This window comes from Oryza glaberrima, chromosome 11 (assembly GCF_000147395.1).
Source record: "Oryza glaberrima chromosome 11, OglaRS2, whole genome shotgun sequence".
In the NCBI taxonomy this organism is placed as follows: domain Eukaryota; kingdom Viridiplantae; phylum Streptophyta; class Magnoliopsida; order Poales; family Poaceae; genus Oryza; species Oryza glaberrima.
Genome location: NC_068336.1, coordinates 21,851,010 through 21,872,348, shown reverse-complemented (window position 1 = coordinate 21,872,348; position 21,339 = coordinate 21,851,010). Strand labels below are relative to the sequence as shown.

At 39.6% G+C, this 21,339-nt stretch overlaps 1 protein-coding gene across 1 annotated transcript; it reads right to left on the bottom strand.

The window, feature by feature from the left end:
• Nucleotides 1-13,308: 13,308 nt before the first annotated feature.
• On the bottom strand, nucleotides 13,309-20,942 carry LOC127753816 (uncharacterized). The gene is made up of 10 exons (XM_052279265.1): nucleotides 20,815-20,942; nucleotides 19,349-19,491; nucleotides 19,006-19,267; nucleotides 18,295-18,520; nucleotides 18,025-18,175; nucleotides 17,710-17,913; nucleotides 17,415-17,612; nucleotides 14,662-14,982; nucleotides 14,365-14,562; nucleotides 13,309-14,235 (listed from the first exon to the last, which is right to left on the bottom strand). The coding sequence occupies exons 2-10, from the start codon at nucleotides 19,454-19,456 to the stop codon at nucleotides 13,993-13,995; spliced, it is 1,911 nt and encodes a 636-aa protein (XP_052135225.1). The 5' UTR covers nucleotides 19,457-19,491; nucleotides 20,815-20,942; the 3' UTR covers nucleotides 13,309-13,992.
• Between the last annotated feature and the right edge of the window lie 397 nt (nucleotides 20,943-21,339).

The following is a 21,339-nucleotide window of genomic DNA, read 5'->3' as shown; positions in this document are numbered from 1 at the left end:
AGATGAAGAAATAGAAGATTTCAAATCTAGTCCAATCGCAATCATTCGCTTCACTCCCGTTACGACCAAGGGGGAATGTTAGAAGTATAGATGTCGGTTAGAGATAAGAGTCAAATACAAATTATAGAGATAAGATATAATCCAAGAGATAGAATCCTAGAGATAAAATAGAGTCCTAGAGATAGAATCCTAGAGATAAATCTACTCTTGTATTATACTCCAAGTCTCTATCCCCTATGTACTCCTATATATACCCCATGAGAGAGTTGATTTAATAGATTAGAAAACAATAGAATACAACAATTAGACTTTCTACATCTATCTCATTCATTTTATCCACAATTACCCTTATTGTATGCCTTTTTGTTTGGTTAGATTCAATACATCTGTCGACGGGGGATACCCGTAGACCGAATAAATAGGGTATTGGGGTACGTTGGTACGAGGATCTACACGATACGACATCAAAACAAACAAAAGACAAAGATTATACTGGTTCAGGCCCCTCGTGAAGTAATAGCCCTAATCCAGTTCATATGAGATTGATATGGAAAATCACATTGTACAAAGAGAACAGATGGATCTGGCAATACCGGCGAGATCCGTTCGACGAGATCTCCCAGCAAATTTGGCTTCACGTCCTTCGGCTTCGTAAACTATGGTGGGTGTGTTGGCGCTATGATTCGATGATTTGAACCCATCAGCGGGTGTGCCTTTTTTACCATGAGTTGCCTTAGTCTCTAAGTAGAACTCGGAGACAACGAACCCTGCATGATATAGAATTAACCCAATCCTCTCCGAGTAGGACTCTGTTAATCACCAGCCCATAAGGATTCTTTCCATATTATATATATACTTCCTTACCGCATACGGAAATATTTCGTATGAAGGATGGTATGCCAGTCTTGTATATTCCGTAAGTCGTAGGATAGGATGTATGCCTTATCTGTAACCATGATAACATCTTAACACTATTTGCAGGCATGTCTTCACTTGTAGGCTATGATGCTCTGCTTCCCGTATTGCGTTCGTCGACGTTGCCTGCACACTAGTACATAATTGATTTTCTTGGACAAGCACCCTAATAGGTTGCAAACAGGCCATAAGTGTCCGCGTCTGCAAAAATCGACCATCATTTTCGCATACGGCTCCTTAACAGACCTGCACGCAAAAATTAATTTTCCCAAACGGGCCACTTAAAATGTCAGCATGCAAAAATAAGAGTATTTTCGCCTGCGGGCCTCTTAACTCACCTGCACGTGAAAATACTCCTCCCCTTCCCACTCCATTTTTTATTCTCCCCTCCCCCTTTCTCTCCCTCTCCCCCACCTCACTCTCTCCTCTCCTCTCCTCCCAGATCCCCACTCCTCTCCTCTCTCACCCGGCCTCACTCATCTCCTCTCCTCTTTTCCCCTCTCCTCCCTCCCAACAGCGACAACGGCGGTGGCGGGTATAGATGACGGCGATGATAATCGAGGGCACGGTGGCCCCCTCTGGCGGTGGAGTCACGGGATCTGACGTCTAGAAGAGATACAATTGAAAGGTTTTTACATGGGCTTGATTTATAAATTCAGCATAGGCTTGAAAATAAAACCCATAGTCATCTTTTTCAGTTACTTCTGCTTGCTTGCGATATTGAAAGTCAGATAGAGAAAGAAACAAAAATGCCTATGATGCATGCAATATTCCTGTGCCTTCTATTGTATCTAACATCGTGCAGGAAGGTAAAAACAATTTTCAAGAAAAGATGAGTAAAGCACCTATATTATCTCAAGAGAGTGTTTCAGGTAACTTAACTGATGCTCAACTAGACCAAGGTAAGAAAGATTATGATATTTTACAATTGTCCACTAATTATGCTATGTTAGAACAACCTCTAGTAGAATGGATTTCTAATTTGCCTTTATCACAAGCTAAAAATTCAGATTGTGTTGATATTGATAATGCTTGTAATAAGGAGGATTTGTGCAATGCTACACTCATATCCATGCCACAACTAGTGAAAGAATACGTTACTTTTATTTCTGAATATTTGGTTTCCACTCAAAATAAATGTTTTTGCTATTGTTGATGACCAAGAAGAGCTGAAATTATTGTCTTCTTTATGTACTTTGGCTTATATCGAATTTGATGTTCTTTGCGATTTAAATACCTTAGAAAAGAAAATTTATGATTTTCCATGATTTTATGGAATAATTATCATGTCATTGGTAAGTACTAGTTATCGTGCACATGCAAGACACGTTTTGGTATTATATACATAGAAAAATAGAATAATAAATGTACCTTTTTTATGTAGTGCACTCCATACAAATTCTAAAGGTAAAAAAAGAGTATCATAGACCCTAGTAGGATGACAAATTGGATGGATCTATTAGAAAAAATGTGTCATGTGTACTCCTAGAGTGCCAAGCTGTGCACCTTGTAAATTACTACTGGAGAAGCAAAGTAGCAAACATTGTATCCAAGATTGTGGATCTAATTCTAGATAATTCATTCAACATAGGAATAAGTTCTTTTTTAAAGAAGGTCCTCAGACCTAGCTTATATTGAAAGCCACAATGACTGGTTCGCTGGGATTACAAGGTTTACATGAGTTCAGAACAAAAGGGAAGTCTCACATGGTCACACCCCGACCAGATAGACAAACTAAACAAAAAGGGGTAAGAACTCCCATATCACAAACTGATAGCTCTTACTTTAATACTTAGTCCAAACTTTTTTTGGGAAGGAAAAACATCATCCAACTCTTGATCTTGGTCGCAACCTTTCTATTTCCCCTTCAGGCGTGCCACCAGGGCCTCCATCTCCTGCTTCTCGTTGGGGGGAAGCAGAGGTTTCCACTGCATCAGATGAGAAATAATTTGGAAAGTTAAATTAGAGGGGAATAAGCAATGTTATCTCTAAACACCATATCATTCCTTGTTAGCCACAAGGTTCACACAAATGCTGCTAATAAGGAGAATTGAACAGCTCTACACAGTTGCAACTCACGTTCCATGATATGTAAAGTTAGAAATGTTCAAGATAACCCACTATATATTGCAGTTGTATTATTGCATTTTAACCAAATTTATACATCTCTGAAAGACACTTACACATAAAAATATTAAACATTTTAGAAATAATAACGGTTCTAGAATCGTCATGCCATCCTACTTTCGATGACAAATGACTCAATACCATCCCCTCAATTTTCTTCCGCGTCAACCTCATCTGTAGTGGCTTCATACTGCAAAGACCCAATCCATGCATATCAGCAAAGATACAACAAATTTTGTATAGATTTAAGGGAAAGAAAATTGTTCACCAGTTTGTTTTATTCGTTATTGTCCCAAAAAAAAATGGTAATAGATCTCTGATAGAACAAATAGAGGCTTATATCATTTTATCTCGGTCTTAACCCAATTGTTAAAAAAATTACAGTTAGCATGATTGAAAACGACATTCTTGTATGTTTTTTCAGAAATGAATGTTAGCAAGATACCCAATTAAAGCTCATTAATCCCATGCCTTGAACTGCAGATGGTAACATGCACGCTCCATGTTCCCATGCAACACGCTGCATCTGGCTGACTATACAAAAGGACAATATGAAATTTGTTAAAGAAGTGTTTTTTAAATTGAACAAATAGAAAGGCACAATCATCTGCTATTACTCTGCAGTTGCTGCTAAATGGCCCTTCTGATTCCTGTACATAGATTCAGATTCATTAAGCTTCATTTTTTATTCAGTACGAAAACGATTTTGAAAGAACACTTTAGATAGAAACATTTGGTTTATCCCATGCGGCCTCTCACCAAAGCTGAGTCGTGTAGCCAAAAAAGATTGACCGTAAAGAAAAATATGGTCACAAAGGTGATGTTCCGTGGCAAAGGAAAATTTAACATGTTTAAAGAAGATAGTGTCAATAAAGATATGTTGCATCATAAAGTAAATCAGAGAAAAAAAACTTACAGCAATTCACACAAAATTAATACAATTTCCTCTTTTAGACTCCAAAAATTCTCAATGCATCCTGCACTTCACGTTTGCTCAATCTTTCAACACACAAGTTCTTTGAACATGGCTCTGAAGCTGAAGCACTCACTTCGTTGTGCAAAACAGGAGAAAGTGCTTTAGCAAATCACTGGGCAACAGTACATCCACATAGGAAGCCATTAGAGCACCTTTACACATAAGTGATCAATAGATGTGTATATAGCATAAAAAAAAACTTCTCTTCCTTGTACCTGTATATTTCTGAGCATTGTTGTTGGCACCCAGCTTGAACCAACTATTGTGCTAATTTAGCCAGAAAAGGACTGAACCTTGGGAATCAAAAACACTATCAGGCTTGATAGGTTTGCCTGAATTAGTTGATGGTGCAGACTGCAAGTTACATGATGTTGAGGTGAGATAGATTTAAATTAATAATGAGACACAACCTATCCTGAGTCAACTGTTTCTGAAATTCATCCTCCATCACCCCTTTACAAAGAAGGCAAAATTTGCTACAGGACACACAAAAAACGTATAATTGGCTGAGGGACACCGCGAAAACGTGGAGCTGCCCCAGGACACTACAAAAACTGTGTAATTTGCTGTAGGACACTAGCGCCATTATTTTATCATTTCCCGGTTGAAAGTGGTCTCTTTTTTTGAAATGCCCAGATTACCCCTGTCGCCATCTATAGCTGACTCGGTCGAGTCGAAACGGGGTCGGTCTCTTTCGTCGCCACACACCACCGTGGAAAAAATCCCCAATCCCTAACCCTAGCTTGCGGCGGCGGCAGCGGTGGCGGCGGAGGTGGTGGGGGAGGCTTCGGCGACGGCGGCGATGAAGACGGCGGCAACGACGGCGGCGACAGCAGCGGCGACGGCAGGCGATGGAGAAGTGACATTGGCAGGGAGGATGGCGACGCCAAGGAAGAAGTTAGCAGTGAAAAGGGCGCCAATGCGGTTGACGAGTTGTGAGGTTCCTTTGAAGGCATTGGACATGTCTTGGGTTCCTGAAGGGTAAGCTTTGTGAACTTTAGTTAGGAAATACGGTAGGAAGAGTTCTGATTTCCACTGATATGTGTTGCGATGTTCTTTGGGATTTGATTGAAATGTGTTCATTTTATTTGGTTTTTTTTGCCACGTAGGATGGACGCTAGCTCAGCTTGCAGAGTTGCTATTCAGGTTGGTCCATACGTTGAGTTTGATGACAACGGTAGACCAGAATTTCATGTTTCTCGTGATATTAATTGGGTATTAGACAAGGATACAGTTTGCTGGATTGACCTTATTAATGATCTCGATGGCGAGGTGAAACATAGTTGTCAGCAGGAGATAAGTGTGTCTTATTGGGACAAAAATGCTAAGAGGTATGCGGAGATAGCTTCCGATAGTTCATTGCTGATGCATTTGACATGTACTGGGAGATGAGGAGGCTCCCTTTGATTGTTAATGTGAGTGATGACCCACGAAATAGGACCGAGCCTTGTACGGATCAGGGCAACAGTCAAGGGCCGGCTAGTAATGAAACAGGAAATGGACATGTTGCTTTTACTGACCTTGTATTAGCAACTCAAGAGAGCCAAGTCGTTGGTCATAAAACTATCAAACCTACTAAGGCATCTAGTAAGAAAAAGGTTGATGATTGGGGTGAGAGTGATGAGGTTGAGTATGTTGGTGTAGATGATGAGAAAGAGAAGTATAACGACTTGGTGTCAGACGATGAGGCAGTTGATCCTGACTATGAGCCAGATTCTGACGAAGACCAAGACAATTTAGCCGTTGACGACGAGGAGGGTTGTGAGTCAGTGGCACATGTAACTGATGTAGACAATCCTAAGATAGTTGTTGATGTTACATTTGAAGATGGTACTTGTTTTAAAAGGTGCATTAGACAGTATGCAGTACTGAAAGAAGTTGAACATGCAGTGCCTTATAGCGAATCAAGGAGGTATAGAGCATGTTGTAAGGTTAAGCGATGCAAGTGGAGGATTCATGCTTCTAGACTGCCGGATGGGAGAACTTGGCAAGTAAGTAAGCCTACTTGATTTGTAATTTGTTGTTCTCTGATTTTTTTTTCATGAAAGTTATAATTTGATTTGCTATTTTTTCAGATAAAGAAGCTTCCTTACCCACATAATTGTGCTAGCACAGCTGGTGTGGAGAACAATTGCATGGCCACAAATTCCTGGGTGAGAGATCGTGTGATCAATAAATTGAGGCAAGAACCAACTATTGGTGCTACTGCTTTAAAGAAGGTGTTGGAAGAGAAGTACAAGATAAAGATTTCCTACTACGTTGTTTGGGACGGCAGACAAATGGCACTTGATGAGATCCTAGGAAAATGGGAGGACAGTTTTGATGCAGCTTACAGCTTCAAAGCAGAATTGGAGAGGATAAGTCCTGGATCCATTGTGGAAGTTGATCATGTTTCAGTGAATGGGAAGAACCATTTCAGTAGGATGTTTGTGGCACTAAAACCTTGTGTTCATGGTTTTCTGAATGGTTGCAGACCATATTTAGGGATTGACTCAACAGTACTAACTGGAAAGTGGAGGGGGCAATTGGCATCGGCAATTGGTGTTGATGGCCATAATTGGATGTTTCCTGTTGCCTATGGGGTGTTTGAGTCTGAAAGTACAGAAAACTAGGCTTGGTTCATGGATAAGCTTCACATGGCAATTGGGTCCCCAGTGGGTTTGGTTCTATCCATAGATGCTGACAAAGGCATTGACACAACTATGACCAGAATATTCAACAATGGAGTTGAGCACAGGGAATGCATGAGACACTTGGTGAAGAACTTTCAGAAGAGGTTCAGTGGTGAAGTGTTTGAGAGGAATCTACGGCCTGCCTCAAGAGCCTATAGGCAAGACATATATGAGGGTCACTACAATGAGATGAAAGAGGCATGTCCTAGAGCCACAGAGTGGATTGATGACTTCCATAAGCACATTTGGACTAGAAGTAAATTCTCACCTGTTAGTAAGTGTGATTATATCACAAATAACATAGCAGAGACCTTCAATAGTTGGATCAGGCATGAGAAATCACTCCCTGTTATTGATCTGATGGATAAGATCAGATAGATGATCATGGAGAGAATTTCTGTTAGGAAAAGGCTTACTGAGAAGCTGACTGGACAAATTCTGCCAAGTGTTATGAAGACATTGTATGCTAGGAGTAGGGACCTTGGATATAAACTGTACTCAGCCCACAAGCACCTAGGGGAGATAGGTAGCACTGGTAGGGACTTGAAGACATGAAGGCACACTGTTGACTTGAACACTAGAGAATGCAGCTGTAGGCAATGGCAGATAACAGGCATACCTTGCACACATGCAATTTTTCTGATCATTTCAAGGAGGGGGCTTGAATTGGAACAATTTGTTGATGAGTACTACTCTGTTGCAGCATTCAAGAGGGCATATGCTGGTCATGTGGTTCCAATGACAGACAAGGCCCAATGGGCTAAGGGTAATATTGGATTCAAGTTACATCCACCTCTGTTGAAGAGGTCAGCTGATAGACCTAGAAGCAGAAGGATTAAGGGGGTGGAAGAAGGTGGAGCAGGGAAAAGAAAGTATAGATGCAAGAGGTGTGGTCAATTTGGCCACACCAAGAAAACCTGCAATGAGCCAGTTCATGACCCAAATGCCCCACCACCAGCCCCACCAAAGCCCAAAAGGAAAAGAGTGAAGAAAGTTGTTCTATCTGTGCAAGATCCTCCATTACAAGAATCAGCAGCAAATGTGTAAGTTCAAAGTTGTGCATTTTTTTACAACTGAAATGTTTAGATTCAAATGTGTAACCCAAACTAGACTAAAAGCTGATTTTATTTGGCATGTTCACATTTTGCAGGTCCACACCTATAAGATCTGGACCATCTGTGGTCACTACTACAAGCCCTATAACAAGGAGCAGGGCGAGGGCTCTCAATTTGGATGTTGCAGCTCCACCCACAAACCAGGAGAAGAATACCAGAAAATCTCCAAGCAAGAAGGCTGGTGGTGGCAAATGAAGTTTATTTTGGCTTTTGTAGATGTGGGATGCAAACATGCCCCTTTAACCTGACTGTATGGCACCATGCCAATATGTGCTATGTGCACTTCTTTGTATAGCTATCTGCTGGGCAGTGTGGTGGCCAATATGTCATATATGGCTTTTGTATAGACCAAGTTTAATGGCTTTTGTGCTATGGCTATGTGGCAGTTCATCATGACACTCTATCTTGCTGTGCAATGGAATTGAATTTGCCCTTTCGATATGTGATTATGACATGTGATTGTACAAATCTCTTATGAAATTCTATCAAAATTATTCACAGATGCTGCCGAAATTATGCACAGATGCTGCCAAAATTTCTGCCAATTATATCTATATTTGAGTTACCACTTAAATTTCTATCAAAATTATGCACAGATGCTGCCAAAATTATGCACAGATGCTGCGAAAATTTCTGCCAATTCTATCTATATTTGAGTTACCAGTTAAATTTACAGCTAAAATGCTACTCCCTCCGTCCCATAATATAAGGGATTTTGAGTTTTTGCTTACAACGTTTGATCACTCGTCTTATTCAAATTTTTTTTGCAAACTTATACTTAGTCAAACTTATACTTAGTCAAACAATGCAAATACACATACAAATCAACACATCTCTCAATATCATTCCATGATTCATTCTTCAAACAAGTCAATTTCAGACAACCACATTACATTAATCAGATTCACATTACATAGGTACCAACATACTCTTTGGTTGCTTGCCTACTTGCTAATGACAACTACCAATATCAACAGCAACAACAAAGCTTGCACAACTGCCAGGTACACTAACATTCGTCCCAGTGCTGCACATCCCTTCAATGGTAAGCCCTCAATCCCCATCGACGACAGTGCTTCAACATTGAACTGCTCATGTCCTGTCTGATATCCCAGACCTACATGGCCATCGGCCAAAAATTGCTCATATTGACCTTCCCACATAAAAAATCTGCAAGCGTATGGTGTCTGCAAAAAATTTTAATTGATTGAATCAGCAGACCGAACAACAAAAAATCGAATTCAACTGATTCTAAAGCATATACTCACATTCTCAAGATTAGGGCACTTCACCAAATTCTTGTTTGGATTCTTTGGGGTCCTCGACGTCCGCGCCACCAGCTGGGTCCCGCACAATGGACATTTGCCCAAGAACAACTCACCGGTGCGGCGACGAACTGCCGAAGAAGAAGCAGAGCCATCCATCTTCACCGCTGCAGCCACCTAAGCCGAGTAGGTCTTTGTCGCCGCTGCTGTCGCCGTCGTCGTTGCTGCCGTCTTCGTCGCCGCCGTTGCCAAAGCCTCCCCCGCCACCTCCACCGCCACCGCCGCCGCCGCAAGCTAGGGTTAGGGATTGGGGATTTTTTCCTCGGTGGTGTGTGGCGACGAAAGAGACCGACCCCGTTTCGACTCGACCGAGTCAGCTATAGATGGCGACAGGGGTAATCTGGGCATTTCGAAAAAAAGAGACCACTTTCAACCGGGAAATGAGAAAATAATGGCGCTAGTGTCCTACAGCAAATTACACAGTTTTTGTAGTGTCCTGGGGCAGCTCCACGTTTTCGCAGTGTCCCTCAGCCAATTACACGTTTTTTGTGTGTCCTGTAGCAAATTTTGCCTACAAAGAAAGGCAGTACCACCTGAAATATTTGGGGTTGGCAAATCACCTGTGTATACACTTAATTTTTTTATTAGCGAAATAAAATCTTAATTGACAACAAGCACAGTATCATTAGAATCAGAAATGCCATAATCATGCCTTGGTTGCTCCTTCAATGTGAATAAATCAAACTTTGAGAACAACATGAAAATAATATGGTCACCTACTTTTTTTTGAGGCAAGTTATACTGGCTGCTGCAGCTGCCGTTCTCCTTCTTAGGAAGGTTGAACCCAGTATCACACTGCAAACCACTCAATTCCCCTAATCAAACACCATACGCCACCAACAACAGGTAAAAATCTTTAGAGAAGGGGAGGAACCTCACCTGAACTCCTGAGCACTTCGCTTGAGATGACTGATAACCTGGCACAGCGAGCTACCTCCGACGGCCTGACGGGAGCAGCTCCAGCCAGTGGAGTGGGCTGCACTGGTTCCATGCCCAGTCAACATGAAGCACAGCAGAGGCAGGGGTTATTGGTGCCAGCGGTGAGGTAGAGGCAGCGGTGGGTTAGGAGTACGTACCGAGAACAGTGGCGGCCGGGGTCGGTGCCGGGGGGACTATGCCGGTGGAGATGGCGGCAACGGCTAGATGGTGACAGAGGTTTCGCGAGGAGCAGCGGCCATGGGGGCTACTTCGTTGGCAGAGAAGTGGGAGGGTGCGGTGGAGACGGCGGATGCGGCGGCGACATGGCGATGGAGGGGATTCATGAGGAGCAACGGCCGGGGGCTGCTCTGGCGGCACAGAAGTAGGAAGACACGGATTAGTGAGGGACGGAGGGGATTGCCGGCCAACGCAAAGGGCGGCGGAGGCGGATGTTGTGAAGACGCAGAGTGGATCGTGTATGCACGCCAGAGATTGTGGAGGTAGTGGAGTGCGAGATTAGAGAGTAACGATGATTTCGGAGGGGGCCCAATGGAGATTGCGGGAGTCGCGGAGGGGAACAAGTAGGGGCGCGTGCGTGATTAGAGAGCAACGATGATTTCACCTGGAGGATCGTGTGACGAATACCGGCCATTGGATCTGCTGATTGGATGGCTAGAATTTGAAGTGTTGATTTGGCTTGTAGGATTGGAGGGGGGCAACTCCTCCTTTTTATACTCCCTCCGTTCCAAATTGATCTACATATTTTATAGGTACACCAAGACTAAGAAAAGCTAATAACTCTCTCATACTATATTTACTCTAGCAACAAACTCGATGCATGCACCATCCCCACTATTTTCTAGCCAATAGCAAATCAAGATATTGCATGTGGGTTATAAATTCTTGTGTGCATGGATGCATGCATCAATGTCCATTTACTCCAATACACAAATAACGAATACACTTAATAAATGAACACAAATATATAGATCATTTAGGAATAAACTAAAAAAAACTATATGTAGATTAATTTGGAATGGAGGGAGTATTAGTATAGATAATAATAAATGACATTATATGGTGCATCGTGTTTATATATGTTCAGATATGAATACTCCTTTAAATATGGAAAAATGTGAGAAACTAAGTGGATTGTACAATGTTGATGCTATTGGGATAAATTTACCTAACCTTATTTTGAAAATCGATGACAATATTCAAGAAGGGAAGTGTTGTGCACTATTAGATTCTATGGTCAAGTCTCGCTATCATTTTAAGACATGTTCATTAAGTGAGGTGAGTTGGTTTCCTCTTTATGTAAATTGGATTTACGGGGAACAAATGATGCTACTCAATGTTGGTATTTTTTAACGACATTACTAGAAATATAATAATTCCCAGTAATGGCACAGAAATACTCCTGGTATAATATGGTTACAAAGTTTATCTGCAAGCGCACGGATAAACCATTGTAGCATTTCACCCGAGTGTTTTCCAAGGGTATCGTATTTGTTTAATCCCATGGGAAGATTATAATAGAGAGAACCATACTAATAATTTATATGTTACTTGTAATAACCAAAGTATAAGCAGGGGTTAATATAATTCAAAGGGTAGAGTGACACTAATCAGAAGCATTCATACTCTTACTCATGATTTATCTAAGCTAAGTGGAAAGAATATAGAAAGATCCTATTCCTATACTTCTAGTATACATACATATTATACATACATCCTAATTATATTATTACTCAGCTAATACCCTATTTCCGATGCCTCCTAGTGCTTCGAGAAGCCACCCGTGATTGCCGAGTTCCTTACGACAATGCGTCATGACCATACAACCGGGGCTAAATACGGAGGGGTACCCTTCCCAGGAAATTAACTTAGGACTATATACACTCGTAGAGGAATACCCGTATTGAGCTGTCACCATCAGTGGCCCACCTCGCTTCCGCAGCATATAACCTCAAATAATGATATCCAACATTCTAAACACCACACTTAAATTATCAAATACTACTCTAATATCATCGTCATGATATAGAGTCGTCGTATAAACGATCATTATACCCACACCATTGCATCTCCCAGATAAGCTAGCATCATAATAACTATAACTTGGGTATATAATAAAGTTGGTATTCATATACTTGGAAAGTAATACAATACCAAAATAGTATAAAGAAGAGTATTCTAAATAAAGTACAAGTCTTAAAAAAAAGGAAAAGTTACTAGAGCCGTACCCGAATTCTTCCGAAGACTCCGAGGACTGAAGATTCTATTCTATTTCTATTCCACTATACTCTAGAAACTATATTAAACTTGAGAGATGAAATGAACTTCTTGCTTGAGGTGTGTCTTGAAATGGAGAGAGTTAGCTCCTTATATAGCCTCCCAATGACGGTTGTGACAGTTGGAATGGTCGGACATACCCTCCAACCGTCATTGGGGGCTAATCCACACCGTCCAGGCAAAGCCCTAGATCGGATGGCGCTAAGGAGGGTTCGGCCGAACCCACACACTGGTTCGGCCGAACCATGGGCCAGCCCAACCAACCCAGGTTTTGGCTGGCGGCCTCCTCTCTTGCTCTCATATGCAGACTTATGAATTTTGGCCCAATTGTTCGTGTCATTTCTGAGTTCTTGACCCTTCTTGCCATAAGTCTGATTCTTGACATCGTCCGATTGATTGATCGCCTATTTCGATGTCGATTCTCCTCCATTTTGTGTTTATTCTCTGCAAGAGGTTAGTAATCTTAGTGCTAGTGGAATATTTATTATTCTAACACAAATATGCATTGCAGGCATAACTAGTTCTCCTTTATTTTGGTAGTATTGACGGTCAAAACTGATCTCTAATGACCATCAACACTCAATGATTGCTTGTTTGCTATTTCTTCATGTGATCTCTCCTATGACGACAATTGCAACAAGAAATCAAAGAAGGTTTCGAGACAAGAAAGGGAGGATGATTTGACCATCAAGTATATGCATACAACCAAGCATGAGAAATATAAAACATTGCTAAAGAATACATCGGATGAATGGAGGATCTACAAGATATTAAAGTCCAATGAGTTTTGGAATCCAGTTCAGCCTCCAGAGACAACACTGAGTTCAAACGGACCTAGCACCTTCATGCCAACTCCGATTTAATGGAAAGCTTATCTCGTCACCTTTCAAACGCATCTAGTTTCATATCTAAATTCATTCCAAGTCAACAAGAATCGTTAAAACAAGACAGTGTTGTTGCTAAAACCGAACTTGGACCTTGGGCCTTATAATAGACTATGCCTATCTCAGAAGTGTCTCCCTTCACCACCACGAATTAGCACATAACCCTAGATCAATTTTACTCTATAAATGTTTATGTACACCCTCTAGAACAATTGGGTTTTGTTTAGTTGAATTTTGCCAAATGCCATTCACTTTGTCTCTAGTCCTCGCTCGATTAGTCGCCGACTATAGATTCTGAGCTCCCAATAGTTGGTGTGTTGATTTGCTGAGTCGATTGGATCTACCACTTCAATTGCAACTATTCCTTTGTGCTTAATTACCTATTCGTAATATTTAGATTGCATCTTATCTTGTTCTTGCAGTGTTCTCTCGTTTACATTGCAGGGATCATCAACCGCGCATCACGATTGATACGACATCGTTTGTGGTGTAGCGATTGCTCGGCGTCCTGGGTTTGTTCTGGTTGGTAGCCACATCGTAAACGTCGCACTCGATCAAAGCGAGAGTTATTCCCTCACCAGAAGATCGGGTCATGAGAGAGAGCGTCATGAGACAACAGCTAATATATATGCAGTTTCCGATGAAGTATCGAACAGTCAGCAGGAGCACACAACAATCTGGTGATGAACAAAAGCAATATCAAGAAGTAGAAAGGGGAGGCATGCTCAGAAACTAATGCCTCAACAACATTTGGCCAATCTTATGTTAGAATGTGCGAATGTAGACCCCAATTGCTTCGAGGCACTGCCCTGCACGGCCAAAGAAGCCAACGATGTTGCCATTATACTGCATTGGAACTTCAAATGGAGTCCCTCCTCCTTGTCCAAAAGGTCCATAGGTACCACCATTTGTGATGAACTTAAGCGATGTAATAACATTTGGCATTGAATTAAATGGACCTACTGTTCCAGAAACTGCCATCAAAAACTCGTAAGGGCCAAGCCGAATCTACAAGGGAAGGAGAGCTGTTAGCAAACTATTTATGTTTACACGGAAATAATTTTAATGGGAACCCTATATTAGTAGAGGAATAGAGAACCATGTACTGGACAGCTATTGTAAGATTAAGTTACTTACCGTTTGGCTACTTTCACTAGCAGTTCCCCAAGGACCTAAAGTGTGATTATCCCCATTAACTTCACTGTAGGAAAACTCAAGGGAATCAACAACAACAGAGCTATAAATTGTTATGCTTTCTAGACGGTGAGGTACCGCCTCCATGTCATGACCGATTCCTCCATTTCCACCCCAAGGCCCAATCTTGTTGAACCCAGCCTCATGAGAACAAACCAAATAAAAATTAGAAATGAAGAAGAAAATTAATCGAGGACAAATACATGAAAAAATAACAAACTTCGTGAAGTCAGTTAGTACCATCCCTATCTCATCTCCTCTTCCTCCAATTGTTTGCGCATCATCAGTGGTCAATTCCTCTTCATCAAGGGTGGGTTGTTTCTGATGAAGGTAGACGCCGATTGCATCAAGATACCAGCCCGCACGCCCAAAGAAGCCAACAATGTTATCAGCACTCTTTGTTGGTGCACAGAATTCAGTTCCTCCTCCTTGTCCGAAAGGCCCGTATATATGTTCATTCGTGACAAACTTAAGTGATGTTACAACCTTGGTTCTTGAATTCATAAATGGACCAATTGTTCCAGAAATTTCTTGTAAAAACTCAGATTGACCAAACTTAATCTGCAAAAGAAGAAAACTGTTGTCAGGACAATGTTACAACCATCAACCTACCTATTTATATCCATACTAATTAACACTTCCGAGAAACTCGATCGCACGTTAACTAGAAAGAGCTAACCATAGATTATAGATTTAGTGGATCATATATCATCATTATCAAATTAATATTTGAGTGACCCAGATTAAAAACAAGAGTCCACATATGTAAAATAAAAGTTTCTAATTATTGCAAATTTTAGATTAAATATTTTAACTATAGCAGTATTAATCACGAGGTTGATACAGACCATCTCAAATACGGTTGGCATATCTAAATGGGCGTGGCTAATGGACCATCGATCGCTTGGAGCGATCGATCCCCATGCCCCCCTATACACTCCTCTCCCCCCTTCCTCCTCCTCTTCTTCTCTTTCTACTATACTATAAATTTTTAAAAAATAAAAAAACAAAGTTGAAAAAATTAATGTATAGAAATAATATATTAAAAAATATTTGAATTCAAATTCAAATTTGAAACGGTTATGTAAACTTTTGACTTATAAACTTTGGATCTATAAACTAAAATTTGAATTCGAATTCAAATTTGAATCAGGTATGTAAACTTTTGACTTATAAACTTTGGGTCTATAAACTTTAGGTGTATAAACTTTAGATGTATAGAAATACTATATATAAAAAATATTTGAATTCAAATTCAAATTTGAATCGGATATAATTCAAATTCAAATTTGAATTAGGTATGCAAATTTTTGACTTATAAATTTTTGGTCTATAAACTTTAGGTGTTTAGAAATACTATATATAAAAAATATTTGAATTCAAATTTAAATTTGAATCGGATATAATTCAAATTCAAATTTGAATCAGGTATCTAAAATTTTGAGTTATAAACTTTGGGTCTATAAAATTTAAGTGTATAAACTTTAGATGTATAGAAATACTATATATAAAAAATATTAGAATTCAAAATCAAATTTGAATCGGATATATAAACTTTTGATTTATAAAGTTTGGGTCTCTAAACTTTAGGTGTAAACTTTAGGTGTACAAAATTTAGGTGCATAAATTTACTAAAATAGGAAAGTAATACGGTGCCAAAATAGAAAATCAGGTGGAGGAGATCAGGAGAGGGGGGGCGACCCGATCGCCCCTAGCGAGCGATCGCCCTTTAGGAGTTTCGTATCTAAATTGCTAATTGCGGGACTTATTGAGAGTTCTCCTTTTACCCCAATTAACTTGTTGATATTTTCTATCACCTTAATATTCTTCTCTTCATGTTCACATACCAACCTGTTTTTTTTTAAAAAAAACAATGATGAGCCTATCGCTGGCGGCGGGTGCATCTGGATTGTTTGAGCTATTCATTGGATGCAGCAAAGACAGGGGAAGAGCATTGTGTAGGGCTTTAGCGGTAGCAGTATGACGATCGGGATGGAAGCAAGGCAGATTGCGGCAATACGACACATCAAGTGCAGCAACCACGCTACAGGAGATGTTGGCTTTGCTAGCTTTATGGAAGTGAATCTATATTTCTACTTCAACAAGAAGTATCACCCCCTATTTGTGTTTTACAAGTTAAATGCATACTGCGAAAGAGCCTGTAGTCTAGTGGTTATAAGAGTCTCAATAGCACCAAAGGTCCTGAGTTCGACTCCCCTTGGAAGCGAATTTTCCACGATTTTACGTCCTGAGTTCGAGTCCTCTTGGAAGCAAATTTTCCACGATTTAACGGCTTTGTCCTTTCAGTGGTAGGACAGCGACAAGGTGATCATGGAAGGTTTCTTGGAAAAAAAATAAGCGATCAAGGATAGGCTTCATTAAACCATAAAATTTATAGGGGAATAAAATACCGTAACTCTTATAACACCAAATTAATTTCATTAAACCTAAAATTGAATACAATGGTATTTAAAAAACTATAACTTTTACAAAACCAAATTAATTTCATTAAACCTAAAATTGAATACATTGGTATTTGGAAAAAAAATAAGCGATCGATCAAGGATAGGCTTCATTAAACCTAAAATTTATGGGGAAATACCGTAACTCTTATAACACCAAATTAATTTCATTAAACCTAAAATTCAATGCATTGGTATTTAAAAAAACTATAACTCTTATAACACCAAATTAATTTCATGAATACATAGGTATTTGGAAAAAAATAAGCGATCAAGGATAGGCTTCATTAAACCTAAAATTTATGGGGAAATGCCGTAACTCTTATAACACCAAATTAATTTCATTAAACATAAAATTGAATACATTGGTATTTAAAAAACTATAACTCTTATAACACCAAATTAATTTCATTAAACCTAAAATTGAATACATTGTTGTTTAAAAAACTATAAGTTTGACTAGAAAAAAACAAAGCATCTTATAACACTTATAACATGAAAGGAGAGGATATTTGATACTCGGTCACTTACCGTGTAACGATATCCACCAGGTCCACCCCATGGACCAACAGTTTGATGGTGATCATTACGATCCGTATATGAAAATGCAAGCGAATCAACAATTACAGCACTGTAAATTGTCACGCTTTTCAGACGGCGAGGTGCCAACTTCAATTCGTGATCTCTTCCCCCCTTCCCACCCCAGGCTCCGAACTTGATAAATCCAGCCTGTACAAATTAACCGATTGATGAACAAAAGTTAGAAACACTAGCAACAAATTTTGCAAAAATGAACAGATAAAATGAGCTAGCGGAAAATAGACACCATCACATCCTCTTGTACTGTTTCGTGAATTACAGCAGTCTCTGTCTTCTTCAGCTCATGGATAACATCCACTATAGTGGGTCTCTTTTCTTTCTCCACCTCTATGCAATTTAATGCTATTTCAGTGCATCTTTTCACTTGCTCGCAGTATTCTTTTGCATATTTTGATGTTTCCCTTATCCTATTCCACCAATTGTTGCGTACCTTCGAAGTTGGATTAGAAATTAAGATGATACAACTGTTGATGTAGTATTCAACAAACATTAAACATATGGGTATATATTGTTATCCACTTAAATAAATAACTGCTCTTACTTGCTCAACAAATTGTTGGGAAGGCGTATCTGCACAACGTCTGAAACCTTCAGGTCCTGTAATTACGACTATGATTACAATACCTAAGCTGTATATATCATACTTGTTGGAGATTTGGCGCATTTGAATGTACTCCGGGGGCATGTAGTCACTGCATGGTAGTATCAATGTGGACAATAAAAAGCTTTATTTCAATTGACAAAAAGATAGGTGAACTGAAAGATGGTTAAATTGAAACAATGCTTTAGCAGCAGAAGGAATTATGCTTACATTGTGCCTTTCACAGTTCTGGTTATATGGGTTTGTGTTCCACCAAAAAGCCTTGACAGACCAAAATCTGCAATTTTTGGCATCATATTTTTATCTAGCAATATATTGCCAGGTTTTAGATCAAGATGGAAAATAGGTTCTTCCAATCCATGAAGGTAAGTTAAACCCTCACAAATCCCCCTAATTATCTTGTAACGTGTGCGCCAATCAAGTCCACCAGATTCATCTGCAGATCACACAAACAAGGATCTCGATATGTGAATTTAAGACCTCATCTTTGATTTGAGAAAATCTTATGTGTACTCTGAAATTTTACCTAATCCCTTCTATGTGCTCGAGTTTTGCTCATCCCCTTATGTACCACCGAATTTTAGTTTGGATTACTTCTATACCTTTTTCCGTTAATTGACAATTAGTTGCCCGTTAAATTCCTATCAAAAAGTCTATTTTGCCTTTGTGTTATTTGTAGATATTTCATAAAAACATAATATTTATTTATTAATTATTAAAATTTGTTTATGTAAATGGCAAAATGGACTTTTTAATAAGAATTTAATGGTCAATTAACAATAGAAACTAAAATTTGGGAGTATGCAAGGGAATGAGCGAAATTCAAGTGTATATAAAGGATTGGACAAAGTTTTAGAAGTACAAAGGAATTTTCTCTGTTTAATTATTCATGCTAATTGTTTAAACCAATTTTGGCCTTACCAGAAAGGTGTTTTTCAAGACTTCCGTGTTGCAAATACTCGAAGCAGAGAATTCTTGTTATGACTTTAGAAAAAACATATTCGTTGTTGTGCTTGATATGCTTATGTTGTATTTCATAACTGTAACCGTGTAGCCTTACTATATTTGGATGTTGTATCCTCATAAGGTTATTGAATTCATTGAGGAATTGCTTGTCGTCAATTACTTCAGAGGGATAAAGTTTCTTCACAGCTATAACTTCCCCACTTTCATGATCCTCTCCCTGTTTGACATCGACCTTGTATTATCCATGGCCAGTCGTATAGTTTAAGAAGAAGAAATAATATTAAAATTTATGTTGTACCCTGAAAACCTCTCCATAGCCACCACTTCCGATTTTTCGGTCCTCTGAAAATCCATTTGTAATATCTTCTATAAATCGTAGACGTAGATCAGTAGGTGATATCCCCATCTTACGATTGGTCTATTATATAGCTTCCCTTCTTTCTACATACACAAGGAAAGCTTGTAACAAGAATCAAGATTCCGCATAAGTTATATCCAACTTAATTAACGGTTCTTTTAACAAAAAAAAAAAAGATGGAGCTCTGCCAATCCATCAAAGAGAAATTAACTACCTCCACTTCATGGATGTTATATTTAATTATTTTTGCTACTCCATAGGCACACACTCTTAATAAAAAAACATTACCATAAAAAACTAAAAAAAAACCATGGTAGCCACTGAATTGCAGTTTTACTCCTACTCGCTCACCTAACGTTCTTCCCACTTAATTTAACCCTCCTCTTGGATTTCTTTAAAGAACTTTAAATTTAAATTAAAATGAGACATCTATTTGGCTGTAGCGGCAACAAGGTTGGGCAAATCTCGCGCGATAAGAAACAAGAGTTTGTCTAACAATTATCTAAAGCAACAATTAATGGCAAGAGCCGCATGACCACCTCACAGCCTCACAGAAATAACCAATGAGAGATATGCTAAACACGCACACGGTCAATCTAACCACCTATAGCGGTTCCAATTCAGGAAGAAGACATTATTACAAGGCAGCAATTGAGATAAATGCCAATAGACAAGGTGCCGGCACTGTTCGTGCCGGCTGCGACGTAGCCATGAAAGCAGCAGCTGAACACGCTCTCAGTGGACTAACTGATAGGCAGCATGTTTTGTGCTGCAGTGTATGTTAAGGACCCTTCCCTTCCAATCAACCACCCGACACCGGTTCTAAAAAAAAAAAAACATCCGACACCCCACGACCCCGCAGATTGCAATTTCAGTTCAAAATTTTGCCACAAATATCTCGCCCCAAGTTTTTCTCTTTTTTTAATTTGCTTAAAATTTCTTCAAATTCAATCAAAATTTATTAAATTTTTAAATAATTTCGTGTAAAAATATTCCCAAACTCCCGAACTTTTCAGAAATTTTGGTAACAAAATTTCAGCGAAAACGAAAGTGAAAACACTACGTGACCACAAGCAACTATGGTTTTGCATCCACCCCATGTACACTAGCTAAAAAAGTGACTTTTTTGACGCTCCTTTCGCCAACGCAGGCAGTTCATAAGTGTTTTAAGCAGAAAGAATATACTCTGTTTCTTCCTAGTACGTATATATCTCTCCGTACGTAGTCTCTAGAAAGAAGAAAGAAATCTAAATACTGAAGTAGTAGTATATCAGTCTATCAGTATCTAGAAACGCAAGAAAAGCTTGGTAAGAACAGATCTATGTCAACTAATTGATCGGAGAGTATATAATGCGTGTCCAATTAACCTTTCTTCCACAAATGGTTAATTTGAGGGGAATAAGTACCTAATTAGGAACGGTTGGATATCCTTCGTCCGGCCGGCATGCAACTGCAACGGCTGCCGGAGGAGAAAGATCGAGCTATGTCGTCCCGGCCTTGGTTGCTCGAATATATAGAAGATGCAAGGCGGGGGTGGGTGCGGACGCGCGAGGAGAAGGATCGAATTAAGGTGACTTATCAATCCTCGGTTAGAAATTTGACCTGTCGTGGTCAAGTAGACAATGCAAGTACCAATAATTAAGCAGTTGCATAATTGCATCAACATTTCACTCTCAATCATTAATAGATAATTAATTTCTTGACCAGGATCAAGTTATTTCTCATGTTTTAGCAAATAAAATGTAGTTGTGAGTCTTTAACTGCCTTTTGGTCGGACGATAACTGTAATTTTATCCCGCACGTTTTGGATGTGGATGAGTAATACATCTCCCTTTCCCAAAAAAAAAAAAAAGCTGCATGCATGCACGCATGTGCATGTACGTGCGGTTAGCCGGGGCCAAAGTCCATGCAAGAAACCGGTGTGGGTGCTA